Raw genomic sequence first — 22968 nt, 5'->3', positions numbered from 1 at the left:
TGGCTGTGTGTGTGCGTGTGTGTGTTTATATAGCAGAAGGGAGTTAATGGACATAGCAGTCCCTTTCCCCGATGTGGTCTAAATGTAAGCTGCTTGCATAGGTTGTTTCAGCTGGTCTACATTGCTTTAGAATTTTGATGGAGGGAGTCAAGGAAAATAAGTGGGCAAATACCGCTTTTCTAAGAATAAGTTGATAAAGCCAAAATAATTAGATTACTTGTTGGCAATAGAATGAAAAAGTAAATAAAGGTTTCAGAAGTTGTCATAATTTGCCATTAAATACCTTGTTTTCATTAAATGCGGATTTCTAAAGTAACACGATTTTTTACACTACTTTGTGCCAATTGAAGGAAATGTGGCACTTAGATACAAATGAAGTATTCTAATTTGGGCACACAGTTGGCTAAGTCAGTCAAATGTGTGGCATTACATTATGGCAATATGGAGCTGTTCAAAGTGGAGTGTTTCTAAATGTTACTTTTGATTATCAAGCCAGATCTTTTCACTCTGTTGTCTGGAGAATGTAAAGATGAACCTTTGTTGGATTTTGCAGGTGTTTGGTACGCGAAGACACAATTGTCATATATGTATCCTTTACACTTAATCTGGTTTCTTCCGCCTTCCACATGCACATTTTTACTTCTCATGTAACGGGTTGGCTGCATACACTTATGAATGAATGTCTGTTATCATGCTGGTTTTCATTGCATTGGCTATTAAATCCATGGAAAGAAAATAGGAAGCAAATGGCTAATGCAAATATTCTACTGCTCTATGTACTCTCTTTTAAGGGAGAGATAAGGGGGAAGAAACTTGTTCTGACAAGTGAAGACTTGTTTTTCTTTTATAGTCTGTGTGATGGAAACCCACAATTATCTGCTGCTAAAAAGTGAACTGCAAACAGTTTATTACTAGTAACTTTAAAATTGCCAAAAACTGTATTATGATACTGTTACATTTATTCCACTTAATACTGTTTTCTCTTAACAGTTCTCCATTTGTGTATAGATGTTTCCCAAGTATTTGTCATGTATATATAAATTTCTAGTTTGGGTAGAGGAAGTTAAGTTATTTTCATGTGTTTGTGAGAAAGCCTCTTGGTTTAAATATGCTCATTAAAGGCATTGTCTCTTTTATAAGAGGAAATTCAAGTTAAAGAAAAAAAAGGTGGGTGGGGAAATAGGGGTCAGGATTTGAACAGCTGTAGCAGTAGAGTCCTTGTAAGGAAGCATCCAGCACACGTTTATGTGTGTGGTTTTAATTAGTGGAAATACTTGCAGCTTCTCAAGTTTACATTCCCAATACTTGTTTGTGAAATGCAGAGAGATAAGTGATGCTTTCATCCAAAAAAATGTTAACTGGTATAGCTGCCCTCATGTCCATTTCTCAGGTAAAATTAGAAATAGAGCACAAATACGTTTGGTAGGCTACGGACAATCTCAGTTGAAGGGCAGATGGATTAAGTACTTACACAAAATATGCATATCGGCATCTCTTAAACTAATCATTTGCATCATGTCAGATGTTCACAGTGAAGAATGCAAGGCTGAATTGAGAGTCCAAGGTATGGTCTCTTGGTTAAAAGATGCAGACATACCTCTGTTTGTATTTCATAATTCAAATTTGAAATGCATTTTTATTTTTGTTAATGACAGGTGATTTTGCTAGGGGCACTTCTGCCAAATATAAAATCAGTGCCTCTTGCATGTCATGTAGTGGGATCAGCCTGATGTATCCCATTCAGAATAATTTACAATGCCATCCTGCTTGTATAATTTAGAGTAGAATGCTACAGAAGTGTAAATAGCAATAACATATTGAAGTTCTAAATAACACTTGTGTTTTGAATTCAGAAACAGTCATTGAAAATATGATGCAGATATTTGTTTGTTTTTTTTCTTTAATATATAGGTAAAGCAAAAAAGTCTTATTCTTAAGTTTTGCAGACAAAGCATCAATGTTACTGTATATGTGCTAATTGTGGCAAAGTTTTACATTCTCATTCGAGTCTGGTTTTTACAATAACATTAATTTTACAAAAACACTTTTCTATTTTTATGTACTGACATATGCAATAAATTGATAAATTGAAACTGCTGTTAATGCCTTGTTCTAGTTTGTGGCCTGTCTTCAGTGCATGTACAGGGGTATTTTTGTGTGTGTGGTAACTGATTAACCTCAAAGTACCATTTTCAGTTACTTAATAAAACCAAAGCATGTGAATTAAGACATCTGCATTGTTCAGTGCAGTGTTTGTGGAAAGTTGTTACAGCAGGGAACAACTTTATTGCAAATACCTGTTTTGAGTTTTACCACATATCCTCACTTTCTGGAAGTCTTAATAAATAAGACTGATATGTGGTAATTCTCCATCCCTTTGAACACAATCTGCTTTTCAAAATTTCTCTGTTATCTGGGGGACTGAGAGATAGCCTAAATATTATGTCAATTAGGAAATATTTTTAAGTGTTTCTGACTGGTTTTGCCATCTATTGCTGGTAATACTTTAAGTATCAGTTTTAAATGCTGTAATGATACTCTAGCAGGTTTATAGTTAAGACATGTAGCTGCAGCAGGCTACTTGAGCTGGAGCAACTCATACTTTCTTTACAAAAATGCATAGCTAAGCTTAAGGCACCTCTGCTCCCATCCTGCATGGTTAATGTGCAGTACACAGAAAATAACGATTTGCTGCTGGCTTTTCTAAAGCTGTAAAATGTGTGTCCTCTCCTGGATTACTTTAAAATAGAACTATCAGTTCAATTTTAACCCAGTACCTATGAAAATGAGGTAGGGGGTGAGTGGTACATTTTAATAACTTTATTCAACATCTCTATTATTTTAATAGAAAAAAAGAATAATTTCTAATTTGTGAAAAGGAAGCCATGAAAGGAGCAGCTCAGATTTGATACCTCATGTGAATACTGCCCTTGAATGAAAAGCAGTTTGCTGTCTTGTGAATTATGTCACTAAAAAACTTACTTGTGCAGTGCTATACTGAAGAATACAAGTCTTGTATGTGCCTTTTCTTGTTTGGAAATTGATAAGCAGCTGAGCTATGAAGGAACTGTGGGCTACAGAGGAATTGTGTTCTGTAATGTCTTGTGATGTATGCAGTTTGTTAGTAGATATGTGCAGGCCTTCGGTAGACAAAATACAGTATTTGAATTTCTGAGTGAGTGCTGCTTAAACATAGTAGATTCATAAGGGTATATAAGCATCTACATTAAAATGATATAAATGAAACTTAAACCAAAAGCAGGGGACTCACTGTCTTTTTAGAAATATCAAGTATAGGTAGATAAGGTTTTGCGAAAATACTGAACCATTAGCTAAACAGTAATTACTTGCTCTGAACTTAAAATCCTTTGTTGGACCCTATTCAGGGTCTTAGTTCTGTCTCTGTAAGTAGTTAAGGAACAGACACTGAATATTTTCTAGAAATGTTTTGAAAATGTTAATGTGATTAATTTGTTATGCTTCAGCTGGGGCGGGGGCAGAATAATTCTCCTATGCCTTGAGAAAGCGGAAATTTTTCTTTCTCTGGAAGAGGCAGTACAGCTTAAGAGTAGACCTGGTTTTAATGCGTTACAGAACACAGTTCCACTCATAATTGTTGAAAGTACATCTTTAATAATCTTAAGCAATGAGCTGAATAACTCAAAACTGCAAGGTTGCTGATGTCAAGTGTCATCAGAGAGATGTTGCTGCTAGTTTTGATGAGCAACTAAGCAACAGATTTGCTGCTTGAAGACAGAAAGAAAGGAAGTTCTACAGCTGTTTTGTGTTATGCTAATTATTTATAAAAGTTCAAAGGGAAAAATCAGGCAGAGGCTGTTCCCTTCTAATAGTGTAGCAATTAGATACAGCTATGAAGAAATAATGCTATGATATGAAAAGACTTGGATCCCTGTGCTGTGCCCTCTGCGGTCCACAGACTGTAGCAACAGCAGAGTAGCCCCTCCCACGAAGGGCCATGTCTCCTTGTTTATTTTGCTACCATACAAATACACTTTTAGCCCATCTGTGCAAAATCTGTCAAGTTGCATAGTGTGGAAGAGGTGGAAAAGCGGAATACTCCGTGTAGCTGGACTGTTACTAGAAGTGAGCTACAGCTGTATGACAGAGCTCCTTTTCCTCTGTGCAGTAAGAAGGAATGGCTTCTAGTGTAACATCATGGTGGGGGGAGGGAAGAGGGGGCAAAGGGAGGAGGCTGGCATTAAACTGCTGTAGTACATAAATCTTGTGGTTTTTTGTATTTTTGTTTCTGAAATTGTATTTCTTTTATATTCTGTGTATTTTTATATTCCTGCTGCATACTTTAAGTGACACCTATAATAATTGCTTTTCCTTCCTCTGCCATTTTCTATTCTCTTTGAAAGCACTGTAATAATCATATAAAAAGTAATGATGACTGCAAGTCAGCTGCATGTTTACTTTGCATAGTATACATGCCAATTTTGGTCCAAAGTTGTCTGGATGTCTAGAGAAATAAAGTCTTAGGCAAGGAGTAAATCAAGCATGGTGTATCTACAGTGTGCAGAGACACTTTTGTTATCCTAGGCAATTTTGAAATTGGGAGGCAAAGAGAAAAGAATACTTTTTTTGCTTCAGAAAAATCTGAAGGATTGTTTTTTCTTCCTTTTAATAAGGTAATATATCAAATAAGGCTTTAACTGTTCGTATAACACATCCTTTACTTGCAAAGTATTTGACAGCTTTAAATTTAAGGTTATGGTAAGATATACAGCCACAGGAACACAGTATCCACAAATCGAATGATTTTTGGATCCGTGTGGAAGGCAGGAACTTACCTGGTTTTGCTACTTTGTAAATTGCAGTTAATGGCTGAAAGATCTAATTAAGTGTCCTTGAGGGGAGTGTGTACTGTTTCAGAGGGACATCTATGAATACTTCTAATACAGATGTATGTAATAGCAGAAAATTGTCATACAGGGTAATCATCCATCCATGTTGTCCATCTTCAGAAAGGACTTGAAATTCAGTGTGTTTAAAATGGAGCCTTCATTTATTCTTTGATTCTCTATCTGTTCTTCACTGTCTCGTGTGCTAAGGCAAGTTACTGTGGCCTTTTTGTGTCTCTAATAACCACAGGGACCAGTTCGATTTTGTGGCTACTTCAGAAGTATGTGAAGTTGGACCTTTGCCACTGGAGGCGTACTTTCAGTATGGCTGTTTGCGTGGATCTCTGGGTTGTAGCATCTGCACAACCTCCCTTTTGAAAACAGAACATTTGTTCTTAAGTAAACTTTACACTTTGGGTTTTTACACAAGTCTTCATATTTGAATCATCTGCTTCTCTTTTGTACATTAAACTTCATTATGGAATTTTCCTCCCCCTCAAAGAGGATGCTTTTGTGGTTTAAAGACAGTACTGGATTTCAGGAAATCAAGAGTTCAGTTTCTGGTTCAACCACAAATTTCCTGTGTGATTGCTTACTATCTCTGCCTTGGTTCCCCACAGATGTAGAGATGCTGTCTTATAAATTTACGAGTTACCAGGGCCCATCGTGGTCATGTAATCTGATACTCTGCAAACAGAAATTAAAACAATTACTTGCTTTCAAAAATTACAGGATTTGTTTCTGCTCTAACATCCTGGAAGGTTAGCCAGCCTTGATTTTGTTCAGGAATCCATTTCCCCTAGCAAAACACTCTCACCATTAAGAGTCTTTGTGGTAATGGAAATAAATATGATTAAGTAACATTCTTAGACTAGCCAAAGCATGTCTTAATAGTTTTTCTTGGCTAAACTAAAGAGGTCTCTTAGCCAGTCACCTTGAATGTTCAACATAAGTTATACTTTGTGTTAAGGAGCTGCTAAATGGTTGGATTCACTGTGTGTGCATACATCAACTGTGCTGTCCATACAAAATGGGACCACATTTTCAGAACACCTTTAGGTATTTATTAAACTTTAGGGTTTACACATATTTGCTTCCAGAGTTAGATACCAGGACTAGGTGTTTACTGCAGTTTCATGCAGTAGCATTTTCTTTTCTAGAAATAGTTTGGAAAACACTGCTTTCAACTGGGCTCAAGGTGGCCACTTGTTGCCCTAAGGTTTTACTGCATGCATGCATGTGTAGCACAGCATGTGCATCTTGAGCCAAAACCAGTTAACATGGTACAAACTTTTGCAAAAGAGTTTTCAGAGAAGCTGGCCAGTAGAAGGAGACTGCTAACTACAATCTGAATACCTTGTTTGTGATAAGTTCTTCAGGCCTCTTATATTCATTCTGGATTTTTTATTCTGAGCCCTTTTCACCGTTTGGTTCAAACAGCCATAACTATATGTAAACAGTTTTGACGATACAAAAGCACAATTACTGCTACCCCTTATTTTTACTTTATATTCTGCTCCAGTGTATATATCCAAATGTTACACTTCGTTTTCAACAAGAATGTTACACTGAGAGCTTGTGTTCATTTGGAGTCAACATTTTCCCATGTCTGCTAACAGGAGGCTAATTTGAGCACTGTCTAGTCCTCTTGAGTCATACATTAGTTTAAAATGCAAAAAAAAAAAGATACCTGCTTGTGTGTTACTCTTACTGATTTTGCTGTAAGCAGGTTAAGGACTACTTTGCAGCTTTGCTGACAAGAGGAATCATATGGGCAGTATGTTGTGAAAAGACGTAGTGGCAAGCATCGAGGCACTGGCTCTAGGCTTTGCAGAAGGTTTTTTTTGTTTTGTTTTTAATTAGTTCAAGTAATTTTTCTGAGTTTTTATTTTAATGCAATTAATAGCCTGCAATTTACTAAAGCTTCATTTGAATGTGTTAAAATGAAAGTTATTCAACTATGTATATTTCTGGGCAATTCATGTGGTTTTTCATGATTGATCTCTCACTGTTATTGGTTATTGTTTCATTATGGTTTTTGTCATCACAAAAATTGACTGAAATTATATTTTCTTTCAACTCATTTAACTACTTAGGAAACTATACAACAAAACAAAGTTGCAAACAGAGTGATCCCGTTTTGATATTCAACTAGAAATACCTGTTGGATTTAACAATTTGCCATGTGTGGGCTGTTCTGATTTTCCCTTTGAAATTCTCATTTATCAGAATTGTATGGGGTTTTTTTGGTGTTTTTTTATCAGCATGTTACCAGCGTTTATTCTCGGACTAAAGTAGCACTGTACCAGCTACTAGGAGGAAAACTCTATCCCAGCAAAACCAGGGCAAGAATGATAAGATAAAACCAGGCATCTTACAGAAGTCCTCTGTGTCACCACAAGTGTTTTGTCAGCCCAAATAATAACCCCATTTAAAGAAGGTGTAGCGGATGGGAAGAGCCTGTTTTCTTCAGAAGTGACTAAAGCGATGCTAATTATATACCTGTCTGTTATTATATGTTAATGACCACAAAGACCTCATGAGCCAATTGTTTCTCAGTATTCCTGGATGGCTAGTTACAACTTTCATTTTCTCACTTGGCTTCATTTTCTTAAATAGCACTTTTTTTCCAAATGTCATATTATTTTATTTTTGGAACGCAGTCAGTACTGGGCTGGTAATGTCCTAATATCTAGTGATGGCATGTCTCCAGGTCATGTCTGCTTAGTTCTAATAATTGCTCATTCTGTTCCAAAAAAACCCTTACCTAAGTTAATTTTAAATTTCCTTCAAAGTGCAACCCCATTTACACCTTAAATTAGCCTTGAAAATAGGTGAAGAAGCAGTATGGTAGTCTGCACTGATTTCTGCATCATTTCTCACAGTTATGTATGTGCCTTCTAGGGGCATCTTAAGATAAGCAGTATATTTTTTTTTCCTCTACATTTAGGCAAGAAGTCACTTGTCTGTGCAGGATATTGGGCAGTTGCTAGAAGCATCAAAGTAAGGAAAAGAGTAGTTTGTATCATAGTGAAAGATGATAAAGCTTTTATAATAACTCTCAATTTCTCATAGTCTTAAGAGATAGAAGTTGGAAAGGCTATGAAAGTTGTTGGCCTGTGGTTGCTCTGTCTTCCCAACAGAATCAGCTTGATCTGAACTACTCTGATCGGTGTTGCCATCAGGATTCATTACACAGCATTCAGACTGACCTGTAAAATTCTCTCTTACAAACATAAAGTTTACTTACATGGTGCAAAACATCTTGATTTCAGTGGGGGGAGGGGGCTGGTCTGTTCATTTTAGCCCTAATTATGATGCTTTAGATCTTTTTTCATCCCAGACCACTGAAACTTTTTAAAAAGGAGTAAAACTTTCATTTTCTGTGAGAAGACAATGCAAAAAGCATATGAGCGTGTTTAGGATCTTTAGGTAGCCTTGCTGCTGCAGAAAAGCAAAGCATTCCTAATGCAGAGGTTTAAGATGAAGGAACTAGGAATATATTAAAAAGATGAGCTTAAGTCACACTTAGGATTCACCTGAAAAATTAAAGCATGCATGTGTAAAGGTTGTTTGGATTCTGTTTTTTATTTTGTTTGGATTTTTTTTTATTCTCTAAATGTTGTTTTCCTTCAATACCCCTCTGCCCCTCTTCTTATTTCCCCCTCTCCTATTCTTTCTCATCCTCTAGTTTTCACCCCTTTGAGCCCCCCTTCCCCAAGTTTCCTCTCCCCATTTCTCTGTGTCCCCATCTGCATTAACCTAGGTCCTCAAATCCTGTAGAGAAACTATATATATTAGATAAGTTTAATAAAAAATCATCCCTTTTCAGGTTAACATGATGAACTGAGCTGCAGAATCTGCAGCTTTACACAGCTGAGAGACCAGTAATTTGTTACTCATACCTGTGAATATTTTTCACTGTGTGCTTAGGAAACCACAAGTATTTTAGTTTTAATAGGTTGTCCCCTCTGTAGGCACACAGGCACTTTAGATATGAATATATATTAAAATATATATGATATAAACTATGAACATCTATATAACTACACACACACAGAGGCACACATGTTGTCAGATGTGTGTCTTAAGTACACTGGATGATATGCTGCCAGGAAACTTTACATTGCTTCTGCACTTCTAGGTATCACCAGTGGTCCTGGCTGTGCCTAAATTTAAAGATAATGGGAAATGGTAATATCAAGCTGCCACATAAATAGTTGAAAGTGAAAGGAGGAAGGTAGCTTGAACAAGCAACTCATGAGAAAGTATTCGCTTCCAAAATGCAGCTCAGAAAGAAGAGAACTAAACAGAGACTGAATCTTAGATGTTCACTCTGTACATTAAGTTTAATCGTTGTATCAGCGGCTTCATATGACAGGAAATGATCTGGGCGTTTTGTTCACTTATTCAGGATGCCCTTAGTTTCAGAGAGCAACTGGTAACATGGAATGCACCTCGGAAGGGGACAGCTGAACTCTCCCTCTGGCTTTAGTGAGAGAAAGAGCAGCGATGAAATCCATGGACTGTGTGCATGTCACCCAACAGAAGGATACCGCCTCCTCTGCCCTCCCCGGCGCTGCTTCAGGCACTACAGTACTTTTTTCTGTCACATTCCTGTGGTTTGCAATGCTCCTGTCCTCTTGCCTTGCAGCAGTGTCTCTTTACCATGTTGTCACCCTGAAAACAGAACTAGAAGCTCTGCGCAGTGAGCTGATCTACAGGGTCGAGGCAAGGTCTCCGCTAGACTTGCCACCCATGTCCCCTGCTGAAAATAAAACGAGTACCCCTGTTTCTTCCTTCCCGCAAGTGTCTGCAACTGGCACCAGGCAGGTAAGCTGGAGGGGTGGTTTTCAGCTTGCAGGGGGTGGGCAAATGTGAGGCTGCTTTCACTGCCTGTCTCTTCTCCCCATTAGGAGATGAGGCTTCCTGGTCCTGGACCAGCTGAAAGCTTCCAAAAGGAAATCTGGACTGGGAGCAGAAACAGGTGGAGAAGGTCTGTTGTCCACGCAGAAGAAACAGGTAAATAGCATCCAGTGGAGTGGGATGGGATGACGCAGTTTGATTCTGTCTTGAGAAAAGCAGCAGTGCTTGACTTGTGTCTTCTCCTGTCAGCCCATCTGTGCTCCCAGAACCCATTACAGTCTCTACAGTTACTGCTGAATGAATGGTGTTAACTGTAGGCATATTCTCTTAATGGTCTCCATACAGAATCACAGAATGGTTTGGGTTAGAAGGGACCTTTGAAGGCCATTTAGTCCAAGTTCCCTGCAATGAGCAGGGACATAACTATTTAAGGTATCAGATATTCATACTATCTGCAGGTTGAACTTTGAATATTAAATCCTAAACCTGCTTTTTGTAATGGAGGTATTTCTTGATGATGTGGTAAAGTTGAGTAAAGCTACTTCAAATCGTTCAGATTGTAAATTGTTCAGTTCTAAGTCCATCAGTCTCAACTCAGGGTAATGCCTAACTTGTTTCTCTCTGATCAATAATAAGGAGGGAAGGCTATTATTAAAAATGCCAAGTCATTTTTCTGGGAAAACACGCTCATCTTGAAAGAGAGAAGTAACAAGAAATATCCTTAATTTAGGGAAGTAGGAGCTTTCAAAGAGAAAGGCTGACTTGTACCTGTCAAAAAAGGCAGACTACAAGAAAATCAGAAGTTTAGCATCATTTCTACATTAAATCAATCTATTAATGTAATTAGAAAGTTAATAAAGGCATGCCTATCCAGTAAGATTTTTTCTGTCATGGCCTTTCTAAAAGGTGCTGCAGAGAACATTGAAGACTGTGCTTCATAGAAGACCTCTGTTGGTCTTAATTCTGTTGGAATATTAATGAAATATATTTTTCTTTGGAGATAAAATGCCTACATTTTTTTTTAATTTTTTTTTCCTTTCCCAACACAATGAGGCCTGATAGGATGAAATACAGAATTTAATTAAAACAGTTTGCATGCATATTCTAATTGCACTGAGTAATCAAAAATGTTCTTGTATTGCTAAATCAGTTCAGAACTTTTACAGATAGTTTCAGATTGTTTTAACGGATAAAAGCTGTTAAATTATTAATAGATGAAGTTGAAATGGACTCATTTATAGGTAAAGACTAAACCAAACTTTGCTTAAAATATGTTTTTGAGGGACTAATCAATGTGAAATATATTTTGCTTAATCTTCAGCAAGCTAAACGAAATTTAAGTTCTAGTGTATAATCACTCTACTTACCTCCAATATTCTCAAAAGACAATATTCATTTAAGACATTACCCAAAATGCATCGGTTTAAATGGGTTTTATTCTATTCTATAAGTAGTCTTTGGCTCAGGGTCTTGCTAAGAGTGATTTCACAAACAGGACTGAGGACAAGATAGCTTAAATTGTATTTCTTGCTTTTTATCATGGGAAGGTTCCCTGCTCTCCCCACTCCAGCAACTCCCAAATAAAAAATAGTGATCTAAAGCACAAGCATCATCAAAAATAAGGAGGCATGTCTTTTTTAAAATTAATGTTATAGTATCAGTACTCTGCAAGTTATCCAATTTCTTTCACAGCAGCTTTCATCTTTATTCTTATTCCTGTTTGAGGGTGTATGGGGGAGAGGGTTATGGGCTCCTTAGCTGTGCTTCTGGCAGGCTTAAAATTCTTCTCATGAAGTAGCCACCGTTAATTATTCCTATTTACCTTTATTCACATAAAATTCTACATAAGCTACTTATTTCTGTAAAGGGTTTTTTCTGGTTTTTATTTTTTCCTAAAAAAAAAAAAAACAACCAAACCCAACCAACCAAACAAAACCCCCAAAACCAAACAAACAACACAGCTGGCTTAAAAATTGTTCAGATTGGGTGACAGAAAGCACAGAATGTGGACATTTATTTAAAAGAGGAAAAGCTACATACTACTACAGAACTGTTTTCTAACATAGCAATCATATTTTTGTATATAAAAAGGAAAAAAGTTAAAAGTCATGTATTGATATGAAAGGTCATGTGTTAGTGTTAACTTTCTGCTTGCTCTAATTACAGCAGATTAAGTTTGTCAGAGTTCAGTAAGATGTTACATTTTCTCAGATCAGATTCCACCGATGACCATGAACCTACTAGTCAATGTTAAATTTTGTTTCATCAGAGTGAGTGAAATAGGAGAGCATGGTGGTGTTCATGGTGCTGAATCCTGTCTGTTACTTGGTCAGGTATGCAGAATTACTGGCCCTGCATTTTGATCTTCTCGCATGCATTTCTCAGTACCAGAATCCTGGCAGCCTCCAAATAATCCTGCAGATGTGCTGCACTCATTCTGGTACAGTGGAAGATAAGTTAGGATGTTGAGTGAGGCGCTTTGTTCTTGTCCTATTTCTGTTTGCTTCAACAAGCTCTCAGAGTTTGGCCTGATAATTAATCGTTGACCCATAATTTCACTTTAACACAGACGATTCCTTAGAAAGTGAATACTTGAAAGTGTCATTGATACACAATTGCTTCTCTTGTGCTTCAACAGAGAGCAGAAGTAAAATACAGAACCATTATTTTAATTATAAGTAAAGTTGTGGTTTGATTCTGTTAGGGTCTTTTAAATTTTAATCATTAAATTCCGGAAATAGATGCCTCATGATTCTTTTTAAGTCCAGCAGAGTGCTTCTTGAACATATGGAGTTCCCATATTTTATTTTTTTTTATTTGTTTGATGTTGTGGACATCAAAGAGGCCACAAATAATAATTTTAATTAAAACGTGAAGTGAATGAAATTGGATCTAACATAATGTTGTTCTTTCATATATTTATAGGCTATATATTTGACTGTGTTCATGCACACAATTATTAGTCACCAGTTGCTGCACATTTTGTGTCTTGAGAAAATTTCCAGCTCAAGTAAGTTGAAGAGATGGGTTACAAACATCAATTCCAAATAAAGCTGTCAGAACCAGAGTTCTTGATGCAATGAGTAGGAGTTAATGAGTGATTTTGAAAGGTACACATTATTGATATGCAGGCAGATATATGATCTAACCACTTCTGGCAAATGTCATATCAAGACACATAAGAATAGATGTAATCAGCCTTACTTGTCTTTTTTTTTAAATAGATTTTGCCTGTAGACGAAAACTGCTGCACAACAAAATCCTCTTCTGAATTTTGTACCCTGTTCACAATTACTGATTTCCTTGTCTGCGTGTTTGTCTCTAAGCTGTATGTGCACTTTAGTCCAGAAACAAGATGTAGGTTCAATTACCTAAGCCAGTTCAATTAATGTAAGCCAGTTCAGTGTATGAATATCAGGTTACATTTACATGCTCTCTTTGTGCCTCGTTCTGGTAATTATTGTGGGATTCTGATCCCCGTGGCCAACTAGTGAGGTGAGCATCAAGTCTTCTCTAAACTCCAATCAGGTGACATTTGCTTTGTCAGATTGGTACATTCGTTGGTTAGAAGTGTTTTGACTCTGTAGGTTATTGGTTTAGGTCACTGTGACAGAGAGATAGCAAGACTTTTCACAAATAGAATTTGATTTTAGTGATCATAAAATCAAGAAACCTAACTTTTTGTTGCTAGTCTAAACGACACATAAAATTCCCTCACCAAATATTCAAAATACCTCTTATTTTATTGTTTGAAGAGGGGAAATACGAGTTCTCTTACTTTAAAAAAGGCCTACTTCTTGAAAATATATGTTATTCTTTTTTGTTTCTACTCACAACAGTCTTACTCAAAAGGAATTATGCCCTTCTATGTCAAAGGATAGAAAATTACTTGATAAAATGCGTGCAATTTTACACGGATAATTCCATTTACTGAATGAATGAATTGGTGCTGTGTATTATGCAGAAAACTGTGCAATCAAAAATACACAAAATAGGCTCTGATTTTTAAGAACAATATTCTGCTTTATACTGTATAACAGAAGCTACAAAAATTATTCTTGTTGTTAAAATATTTTATTATTCTAATTGTAACGTTACTTGTAATTCTGTTAAGGTCAAAATAATGCTACTAGTATTTTGCAGGTATTTGTTAGATCTGAGTCATACCTTTAGCTATGACCAAACCATTTGAGTGCAGAGATTGGCTTAATCCATGATTAATGCCATATAAAGACTTTTTATTAAAAAGCACCAAATTAAACAGTTTATAAAAATGCCCAAGCAAAAAATAAAAGATCTCTTGTGGTAAGGAAGAAGTTAAGGGAAGAACAATTGCAAATCGTTCAAGAACATGCACATCATTTATACATCGAATTATCTAGTGTTTAAGTATCTTTTCAGAAGTCTACAGAGAACAGTTATAGACCAAAGAAAGAACCTAAACATGTAGGGTTTTTTTTTATTTTAAAGTTCAGAGGTTTTGCCTGGTTTAATTTTGGCAGAAATTGAGACAGGTAACATGGGCCTCAGGTAGCAAAACTTTAAAATTTATGCATGAGTTCACAGATAATAAACTTGAAATTTTGTTTGTTTGGATTGTGAAGTTAGATTGCAAAGTATTGAAATGATTATGCAAGTTAAGTAATACAAAAACTTGCATGGGAGGATGAATCTGATTTTACGGATACCATGCAGATGTGCTGAAGGCTGCATTCTTACCCTGCTGTAAAGGCTAACTTTTCCTTTTTTTTAACTGGTGGTTTCATTGCTCAACACATAGAGAACACATCCCTTCATGTGCTGTCTGTGGTTTATAAAGGCATCTAGAGTCACTGACTTCTTCAGAATTGGCTGTTCTGTTCATGGAAGAAGACAGATTCTGAAATGTTCTTCCCACTCACAGCCTGCAGAGCGGTTAAAATCAAGAAAAGAAAAAGTGCTCGTCAAAGCAAAGCTGTAAAGTCAAAAGAGGATGGGGCATATTTCATCATTCTTGACACAGTTTTGTACAGCTAGACCTTATGGTGACAGTCTTGATATTTTTACGCATTTTAAGAATATATTTTATGAACCTTGCCTTCTGCTTGCATTATTAATTATTAACAAATTCTTTAGACTACAAAACTGATGCTCAGGTTTGATTTACACTGCACTGAAGGGCATTCAGGTTGAGCTTTTGATTTATTCTGCTCAGTACTGATAGTAACTATTCAACCCATATTTTGTAATGCATATATTCTTGATACTGTACTTCAGGTAAGATATGGGTTCTTCTTGGAGTAGAATTGCTAACATTTCAATGTTAACTTTTTACTGGAAATCCATGTTAATTATCCAGAAAATATACTCTGTATATGCGTATTTTCTCCTTAATAGTAGTGTTGTTTACTTTGAATTTGTTTCAAATAATTACTTAATTTTAAGCATGTATGTAGTTTCACTGAGGTAAAAATGAAGTACTTGTATATACTGGAAATAGTTATGTGTCTGTCTTGACTTCTGAATATAGTTTTGAAGCATGTTGTACAATTTGTCAAACTCTTCTTTAGATATTATTTGGCCTTTGTGTCTTTAGATAAAATGGACACTGTGCCAATTTCTGTTCTCTTTATTGGCATAAATGACACTGTTGTGTCCATATTTTTCCATGAAAAACTAGCTTACTATATTCCATAGGATCTTATTTCTATCTGCATACACTAAAAAAACAGCTAGTGAGATTTTTTTTTTTAGAGGATATGCGTAGATTTGCTATCTGTAGAATAAAGCAGAGTTGATATGTGTTTTAAAAATACAGAAAATATCTTCGATGGTACGAACTTGCTGATTTTAATTACTGTGTAGCTGTTTGCAGCAATGATGACTAGTATTTCAATGCTGCAAACAACTGAAACATGAATCCAGACTTGCAGTCTGTAAATGAGGGTACTTTCAATAATGTCAATCGAGTTTGCAGAGCAGGTTTAACAAGAGTTGCTAAAGTAGCCATAACTTTCACTGTCTGTAGACACTACTCATTTGTACCCCGCTGGATAGCAGCTGGTTGGTGTGAATCACAACCAATCCTCTCTTGTTTGGTTAGTGGAAAATCCAGCGGCCACATTAGTAAGTTCTTTTAAAAGCAGGAATCAAAACTTTTATTTAGCTTACTGAAATACCCAGGAATCAGCAAATTCCATTCAGTAGGAAGACACTTCACTCCAAAAAAGAGTGCATTAGTACCTTGTGAAATAAATCACCTGATGAGCTTTGTTGTGTGATTCCAGAAATCCACATTTTAATTTTATTTGGTAGTTTCTTTTTCAGAAAAATCTGTTGCTCACAAGTGTGACAGAAAAATGTCTGAAGTATAATACCTTTTTTGATTTTGTGTTGGCTTGGTTTTTTTATTCCTTATCAGAAGGCAGGGAATTCAGATGCCTTTAAATTCTTGGTTTGAAAATCTATAGATTTTGGCACATTTTTTTTATGAGAAGTGGCAGAACTCAAGGAAATGTTCTAGTGTAGATGATGGGAGCTTGCAGGATAGGGTTCCTCTTACTGTAAGAAGGCTCACAGGTTGTGTGATTATTGTGACATTGGAGCATTCCCAGATGCCAGCTGGTACCACTGAGTGTTGCTGAGCATCCAGCCCCCTTCTGGTAATTTCAGGCAGGCCCCTGTGGAAAGGAGACTTAGAGATAGACTGCTTTCTAGTCAAATTCTCTCACCACCTGCTGTGCAGTGAGAGGTTTGTGCTGCTGAGCACTTGCTTGCACATGTGAATGCTGCTGGTACATGTAGAAACAACATCGAGTTAGGGCACTGCCCATTATAGCAAGAGTGGCCAAATCTGACCCACAGCCTTCTTACCCAAAGGGAGGTAGACAAAAAGAGGGATTCAGCAGTCCATAGCTCTTGACTCTTGATAAATGCATTTGATCTCTATCAAGTGCAGTAAGTGTTCCTACTCTGTTTTTCACCCTTCAAAGTAGCACTAGAACCAGATGTTTTTTATTAAAATCTGATCTAAGCAAATGCAACTATCCTTTTATTATTTTTATCCTTTTAGCAGATTTTTTTTCACAAGGTCTTTGTTTCACTTGGAGCCTATGTTTTAACATACTGCATATTTTTCTTTGATAAAACTCCTAGTTTCTCATTAGCGTCACTGGTTTCTATAGTTTTGAGCAACACATTAGTTTTGACAGATACTAAGCTATTTGTTATGTGTGCGTTAATTAGCTAACAGTCATCTCAGTATCTTCCCTCTTAGCCTCAGTACAAGTTGACTGAGTGTCGGTGTCTGAAAACATACTGGAAGTACACCGACATGAGAATTTATTTTGCAAGTATCACGTAACCAGTATATATGACTAATATTTTACAGCAACTATGACTGGAAACTAATTTCTTTAAAGCATATACTAAACATCATTTGTAAATCTGATATGTGTCATAGTTGTCAGGGTTGGGTTGTGGGTTTGGTTTTTTTTTTTTAGCTTTTGCTTGCACAAGGCAATGATCCTAGCTCATTTGAGTTATTGTTTCATATTTCAATTATATTAGGACCAGAGATTAAAACAAGCAAGTATTACTTGTGTCATTACCTGAAGACTCCTACTTAGCTGCATGGTCTCTGAAGGTTATCTAATACATGTTGTGGTATGAATTTTGTTTTTGTACATTTGAGTAAGATTTGCATTAAAATCAACAGGTTGTGTTTTCAAATCAGTGGTGAGACCATGAGAAATTTTTTTAATGCTTTTTTTTTTTTTTAAAGTTGTTTCGAAAGCTCATTCTATTCTACTACTGGTTTCTATTTATTTGATTTCAAAATACTTTCACTTCACAGTGCTGCAGGCTTGCTTGCAACTGATCGCTGACAGCAAAAGTGATATTCAACAGAAAGGTAAGAATATGTTCCGTGATTCATAGCTAACTATTCCATGTATTAACTCTTCCATCTGATCTTGTCTAACTTCAAAGCAGTGACTGAGTTATGTCACCTAATTAAAAATAATTAAAAAGTCCCTCCATCTGGATAGCTCTTGCAAATATCCTCTTTTCAGTGGGGAAATCCAGTTAGTGGGACTGGAAGCCTTGACTAGAAGTCAGCTTTGTTAATTTTTGGCAGATGAAAATGAAGAAAGTGACTTTTCTTTCTGATTACCCAAAAATTACTGTTTCTTTTAGATGATTCAAGCATTGTCCCTTGGCTTCTGAGCTTTAAACGTGGAACAGCTCTGGAAGAACAAGGAAATAAAATAGTGATCAAAGAAACAGGATATTTTTTCATTTATGGCCAGGTGAGAAAGTTCAATTCCCCTCAGCATCTTGACTTTTTAAAAGATTTTTTTATGTCTCCATACAGTATGTTTGAAGTCTGCATATTTTCATTTTGTAGGTTTTATATACGGATACAACATTTGCTATGGGACACCTTATACAGAGGAAGAAGGCCCATGTGTTCGGTGATGATCTCAGCTTGGTGACATTGTTTCGTTGCATCCAAAATATGCCACAGTCTTATCCAAATAATTCTTGCTATACTGCTGGTAAACATCTAAGTTTTCCTTTTCTATGTTTGCAAATAAACTGTATCAGATAGAATCTGCAGTGTTGGGTGATTAAGTGTTGTGGTAGTTGTAAAGAAAATAGACTGCATTTGTAGATCTGATTAATTGTAAAATTACAGATTATTTTCAAAAATACTTTTTATATAAAGTATTGGCAGTTGGAGGGTATGCATCTAACTTAAGTGATCTGAACAATTCCCCTCTCTCCATTAACTGTATAATGTAGTTAGATACTTTAGTGTTGTCTACTTCAGGCATCTAACTAAAGTATCTAAAAGTACATACTATCCTTAATGAAGAAAAGTTTAACTTAGATGTTGAATCCCACATTTAGTTATATCAATAAAATATTTAGGAGTGATGTTCTACCTTAAAACATCATATATTACTTTTAGCCACCCAATTTTTGTCTACCTTACTCCAGGATTTCAAAAGATATTTCTAATCAGCTTAGTTCTCCTTACAATGGCTGCTGCTGTTTTACTCTTTGGTTAGGTGAAAAATAGTTAATTCCCATAAGGAGCTCTTTCTGACTGCACAAATTAGAAACACCACAAGAAACACCAATTAAAATATTTAATGCAAGTCCAGTAAGCTCAGTGCTCACTATATAAGTATATTCCTGCAGTAGCATTTAGGAATTATTGTCAAAGCCTATTAAACCTTGTTTGGTTGCTCCTATTCATCTGTCTTTCTCCCTTAATGGTGGATTTGAGGGTTTTCTCTTTCAATTTACACAGATCTTGCTGGAAAATAAAAATCTTTTCTTTCAATGCTTTATTAAAAAATGGGTGACATTGAATGGGTGAGTTGACTGTTGGCAAGTAGTGGCATTAAACAAATGGGATCGGGAAGGAAGCTTTTTTTTTTTACAAATAAACATAAATTAGCTACTTCCTCCTGGCAGTTGAGGCTGTCCAGTCATTTTCTTTAATTTCCTATCCCTCTACCCACACATTCTGGAACCGTAACCATCTTCAATTGCATCTGTCATCATACCCTTGTATTACTTCTCTATACCTTAACTATATCTACTCCATCCTGCCACTTCACAGTTCCTGCTTCCCAAATTCCCACCCTTCTGCTTTCAGCTGGAAAACCAAATCCCACTGCAATATCTCATGCTGCTAATCATGTGTCGCAGCAGATGTTAGATGTGCTTTCAGCTCAGTCACTGCAACTTGAAGGTGAGGTGCTTTCAGTTATCGCATCAGCTGATGTGCAGCTGGCTGGAAGCGAACTTTTGTGCTCTGCAGTTGCATCAATCAGCTGATGTCTGGTAACTTCATTTGGTTGGTAAAGCTCATAAGACCTCCTCCAGAAGTGTGGGAACAGAGTGGTCTAGGACCAGCAACACCCAATGCTGACCTTGACCGTCACATAAAGTGAGGGATCTGGGTACACCACTATTATGAATTTTTGCAGTGGCTGCATAAGTGAACTTTGGTATGCTGAGTGCAGAGTGGAAAGCAGGTCTAGATCTACAGAGGATGTTAAGTGTCAGTTTTGGGTAGCTGACAGGCACAGTTTCTAAGATTGTGCCTAGAAGATGAAAAAGCACTTGGCACAAGTAAGATGTTTATATTTTTTAAATTATGTGTAATGACTTTTTGAATATGGTTTATGAAAAGAATGTATTTGAAATATTAACTTAAAAATATTCCAAATCTTTTGCCAGGCATTGCAAAATTAGAAGAAGGGGATGAACTTCAACTTACAATACCACGGAGAAGGGCCAAAATATCCTTGGATGGAGATGGTACTTTTTTTGGTGCAGTTAGACTCCTCTGAAGCCCTTCAGTTTTGTTATTATGCTTAATGCAGTTTTCTTCTTTTCCTATGCCTTTATCAGAGAAATATTGTAGTAAAGCTGCCAGTTCAGACTCTTCCCATCCACCACCAGCTTCTGAGAACTTTTCTTCGGTTTAATAAGAGAACCCAAAACAGGAAACACACCAGACAGTTGTGAGATATAACCATCATGTGATTACCAGAAAGAAAATTTATTTTAGGCAATGGGAGACTCTAAAAAACAATTAAAACAGTGGGTCTTGGGCTTTGAAACAATATCTTGTCCATAAGGCAAACCAAAGAAGGAGCTGACCAAAAAGTATAGCATAAACAGGACCACTAACTATTAAACTATTATCTGTAACTGAAAAGGAAAACAAGTACATCGTAGTTTTGCTTTGTTTCATTAATAAAATATCTGAAGTATGAAGTATGTGAAACATCGAACAGTTGATTCCTTATCATAAAATGGAGGTGTCAAGTGGGTTCTGGGTTCTTCATTTTTTCTTTGACACCGTGATTTGGGTAAGGAAAGTCTTAATGTATGGGATAATGGAAACAAACACTTCAGAAATATACGGAATAGTAGCCACTGGATGGCTTGCTTTCCTGTGAACAAAAGGGGTATAAATTACTAAAATCTATTAGTAGTTAGTAATTAGAATTAATTTTACTGGAAAAAGGACACATGACATGCTTCAACAGTTCACTCTTCAAAGCATTGCTACTCATCAAGGTGTATGCGTAAACTTACATAAGCAAGGCAAGGATAGAAACAGTGAGATTAGTAGGTGGAACTTGATTTCTGGCTTCACAATTTCTGCAGTCATATATAGATGTGTATATATATGTATATATATGAAAGTATGTGCACACATACTTTTGAATAGCTTATCCTACATACAAATTTTTGTATTTCTCTTGCTTTTTCATATGATCCATTCTATGCAATATACTAAAAAGAAAAATCCAATAAACCTGGAACCAGTCTTGTAACTGAGAAAATACTGTTGTATGCAGAAGTCTGGGCTTAATCCTTAGGTTAACTATAGGCTTTTTTCTGCAGTTTTGAATAGATTAACTCTGTTTTATAAAAAAATCAGACCTGTAGAAAGACTATAAATAGTGGTGTTTGGTTTTTTTTATCTGTATGCTTAGTTTAGTAGGTAAGATTTATGTCTATTTTTATCCCAATAATTCATGTGTATTGCATGGTCAAGGTAATAGCATGGTAATAGTGCGGTGGTCTAGGAACTATTGCAAGGCAAACATAGGATACTTATTCCACTGATCTTCAAAGAAGTATTGAAGTGCTGTTGGAATAGATAAAATAATAAAACTCACGGTAATGAACTGTAATTAATTTGAAAATATTTTTAGGGGTTGAGACTTATGTCATATAAGCTCATTTAGTAAAGAAATAAGCTTTCTGTATTGCAATCCCCTTGTCTGTTTTCATAAATCATGCTGATTTGATTGAGTTCTCAAAGTGATAGACAGCAAGTAAGAGATTTGGAACTATGAATTACAGACCATGGTAAACTAATGAAACAATTAATTCAGCTTCTCTGGGCTTCAAGAAGACATTTCAGCAATAAGCATACGTGCATTTGATTACCACACTGTGATGTTTATGTAACTTAACTACAGCTTCAAAATCTCTGCAAGTCTTCCTTATACAAATTCATTTATTTATGTGTTCTGGAGCTGAAGCTGCTGCTACTAATGATGATCATTATTATTGTTATTATTTAACTTTGATGTGCTAAGTTTGCAAAAAAAACCCATTTAAAATCCTCTACAGGAACCCTCAGTTTAGCCAAAGGTTGTGTGACACTACATGTAGATAAAATAATTATTTTTGAGTTGTCTGTCATTACTGACATACATTAAAGAGATGCCCAGAATCTCTAACAGAAGCCTGTTGATTTTAGTGTTGTCTGATTAGAAAATAGAAGTTTCCCAGAGACTTGATGGCTAAACTTACAAATTTTACTTTTGCTATGTAACTTTCCCCAGTGGTTTCAGTGAAATTGTGTGTGCTTAGCTTAAGGCAGTTCTGAAGGTGCTTGTGTTCTTAGGTGCAGCTTTGACACAGTGTAACATTTTAAACACACAGAACACAGCAAAAATGATGTGAAGCTAAATCAATTGTCATCACTGCCCTCTTCTTCACCATGTTTCTTCCTTCTACTGCTGGTGAATGTGGACAGAGCAGAAGTTTGGGAAGTGTTTGGGGTATGGTATTGCTTGGAGGAAACATTTCTCATTGGAGCACAAAGGATTTCAATAAGCGTTCCTTTCCTTTAGTAGGGAAAATCTGAACCTCAAGTTTCTTCACAAAAAATGTGAACTGCGAGAACCTCCATCAGTGTGCAGAGAGTGGAAGCCAACAGACTTCAGATATTTCTACTGACAAAGCTGGTAATTTTGTTGTTGCTGGATTAGTTTTCTGGTGGCTTTTGAGAAAACTTGTCTTCTCAAAATTAATCTGCTTCTGCACAAAGTTGAGTTTTTAACAGATCAGCAGTTTCTAACCAAAGCAGGAAGAAAAGGCGAATACCTCATTCTTGATAATTCTGCTAACAAACTGGTGATGCATGAGATAGCAAAGTGCATCCAGACCACAATGATGCTTGTGCTTGTGTTAGCGGGAGTTACTAAAACTTTCTGCATTTGATAGATGTTATTTAAATGTGTGATAGCTAAAAAGTAGTATCAAGTTGGTTCATAACATATTTCACACTCTTATCAAGGGTATCAAGCATTTAAGATATGTTTTTGCAAATGCAACAATCTGTGCCAGTACTCTTGTTCTTTTTCATGTTGAGTTAAGCAGCATCTTGGCAAACGAAAGGGACTTGAGCATTTTGTTTCCAGTACGTTTT

General features: G+C 36.2%; 1 protein-coding gene across 2 annotated transcripts in view; it reads left to right on the top strand.

Moving 5' to 3' along the window:
* TNFSF13B (TNF superfamily member 13b) overlaps positions 1–20852 on the top strand; it is a 28488-nt gene extending 7636 nt beyond the window's left edge. Inside the window, exons 1-7 of one of the 2 annotated variants that reach the window (XM_061472792.1) lie at positions 2830–4146; positions 9280–9698; positions 9782–9887; positions 17566–17622; positions 17907–18019; positions 18118–18268; positions 19968–20852. In XM_061472792.1, the coding sequence (XP_061328776.1) occupies positions 9378–9698; positions 9782–9887; positions 17566–17622; positions 17907–18019; positions 18118–18268; positions 19968–20080 (861 nt within the window). In that variant the 5' untranslated portion in view covers positions 2830–4146; positions 9280–9377 and the 3' untranslated portion in view covers positions 20081–20852. Of the gene's footprint in view, positions 1–2829; positions 4147–9279; positions 9699–9781; positions 9888–17565; positions 17623–17906; positions 18020–18117; positions 18269–19967 lie in introns of those variants that run through there. The other variant, XM_061472793.1, reaches the window with a different exon arrangement.
* Positions 20853–22968: the final 2116 nt, after the last annotated feature.

The sequence above is a fragment of the Pezoporus flaviventris genome, unplaced genomic scaffold (assembly GCF_033815535.1).
Source record: "Pezoporus flaviventris isolate CSIRO_AGI_PZ_B2104156 unplaced genomic scaffold, CSIRO_AGI_Pfla_v1 ptg000072l, whole genome shotgun sequence".
In the NCBI taxonomy this organism is placed as follows: domain Eukaryota; kingdom Metazoa; phylum Chordata; class Aves; order Psittaciformes; family Psittacidae; genus Pezoporus; species Pezoporus flaviventris.
Note: the sequence above shows the minus strand (reverse complement) of the source record. Positions and strands in the feature narration are given on the sequence as shown.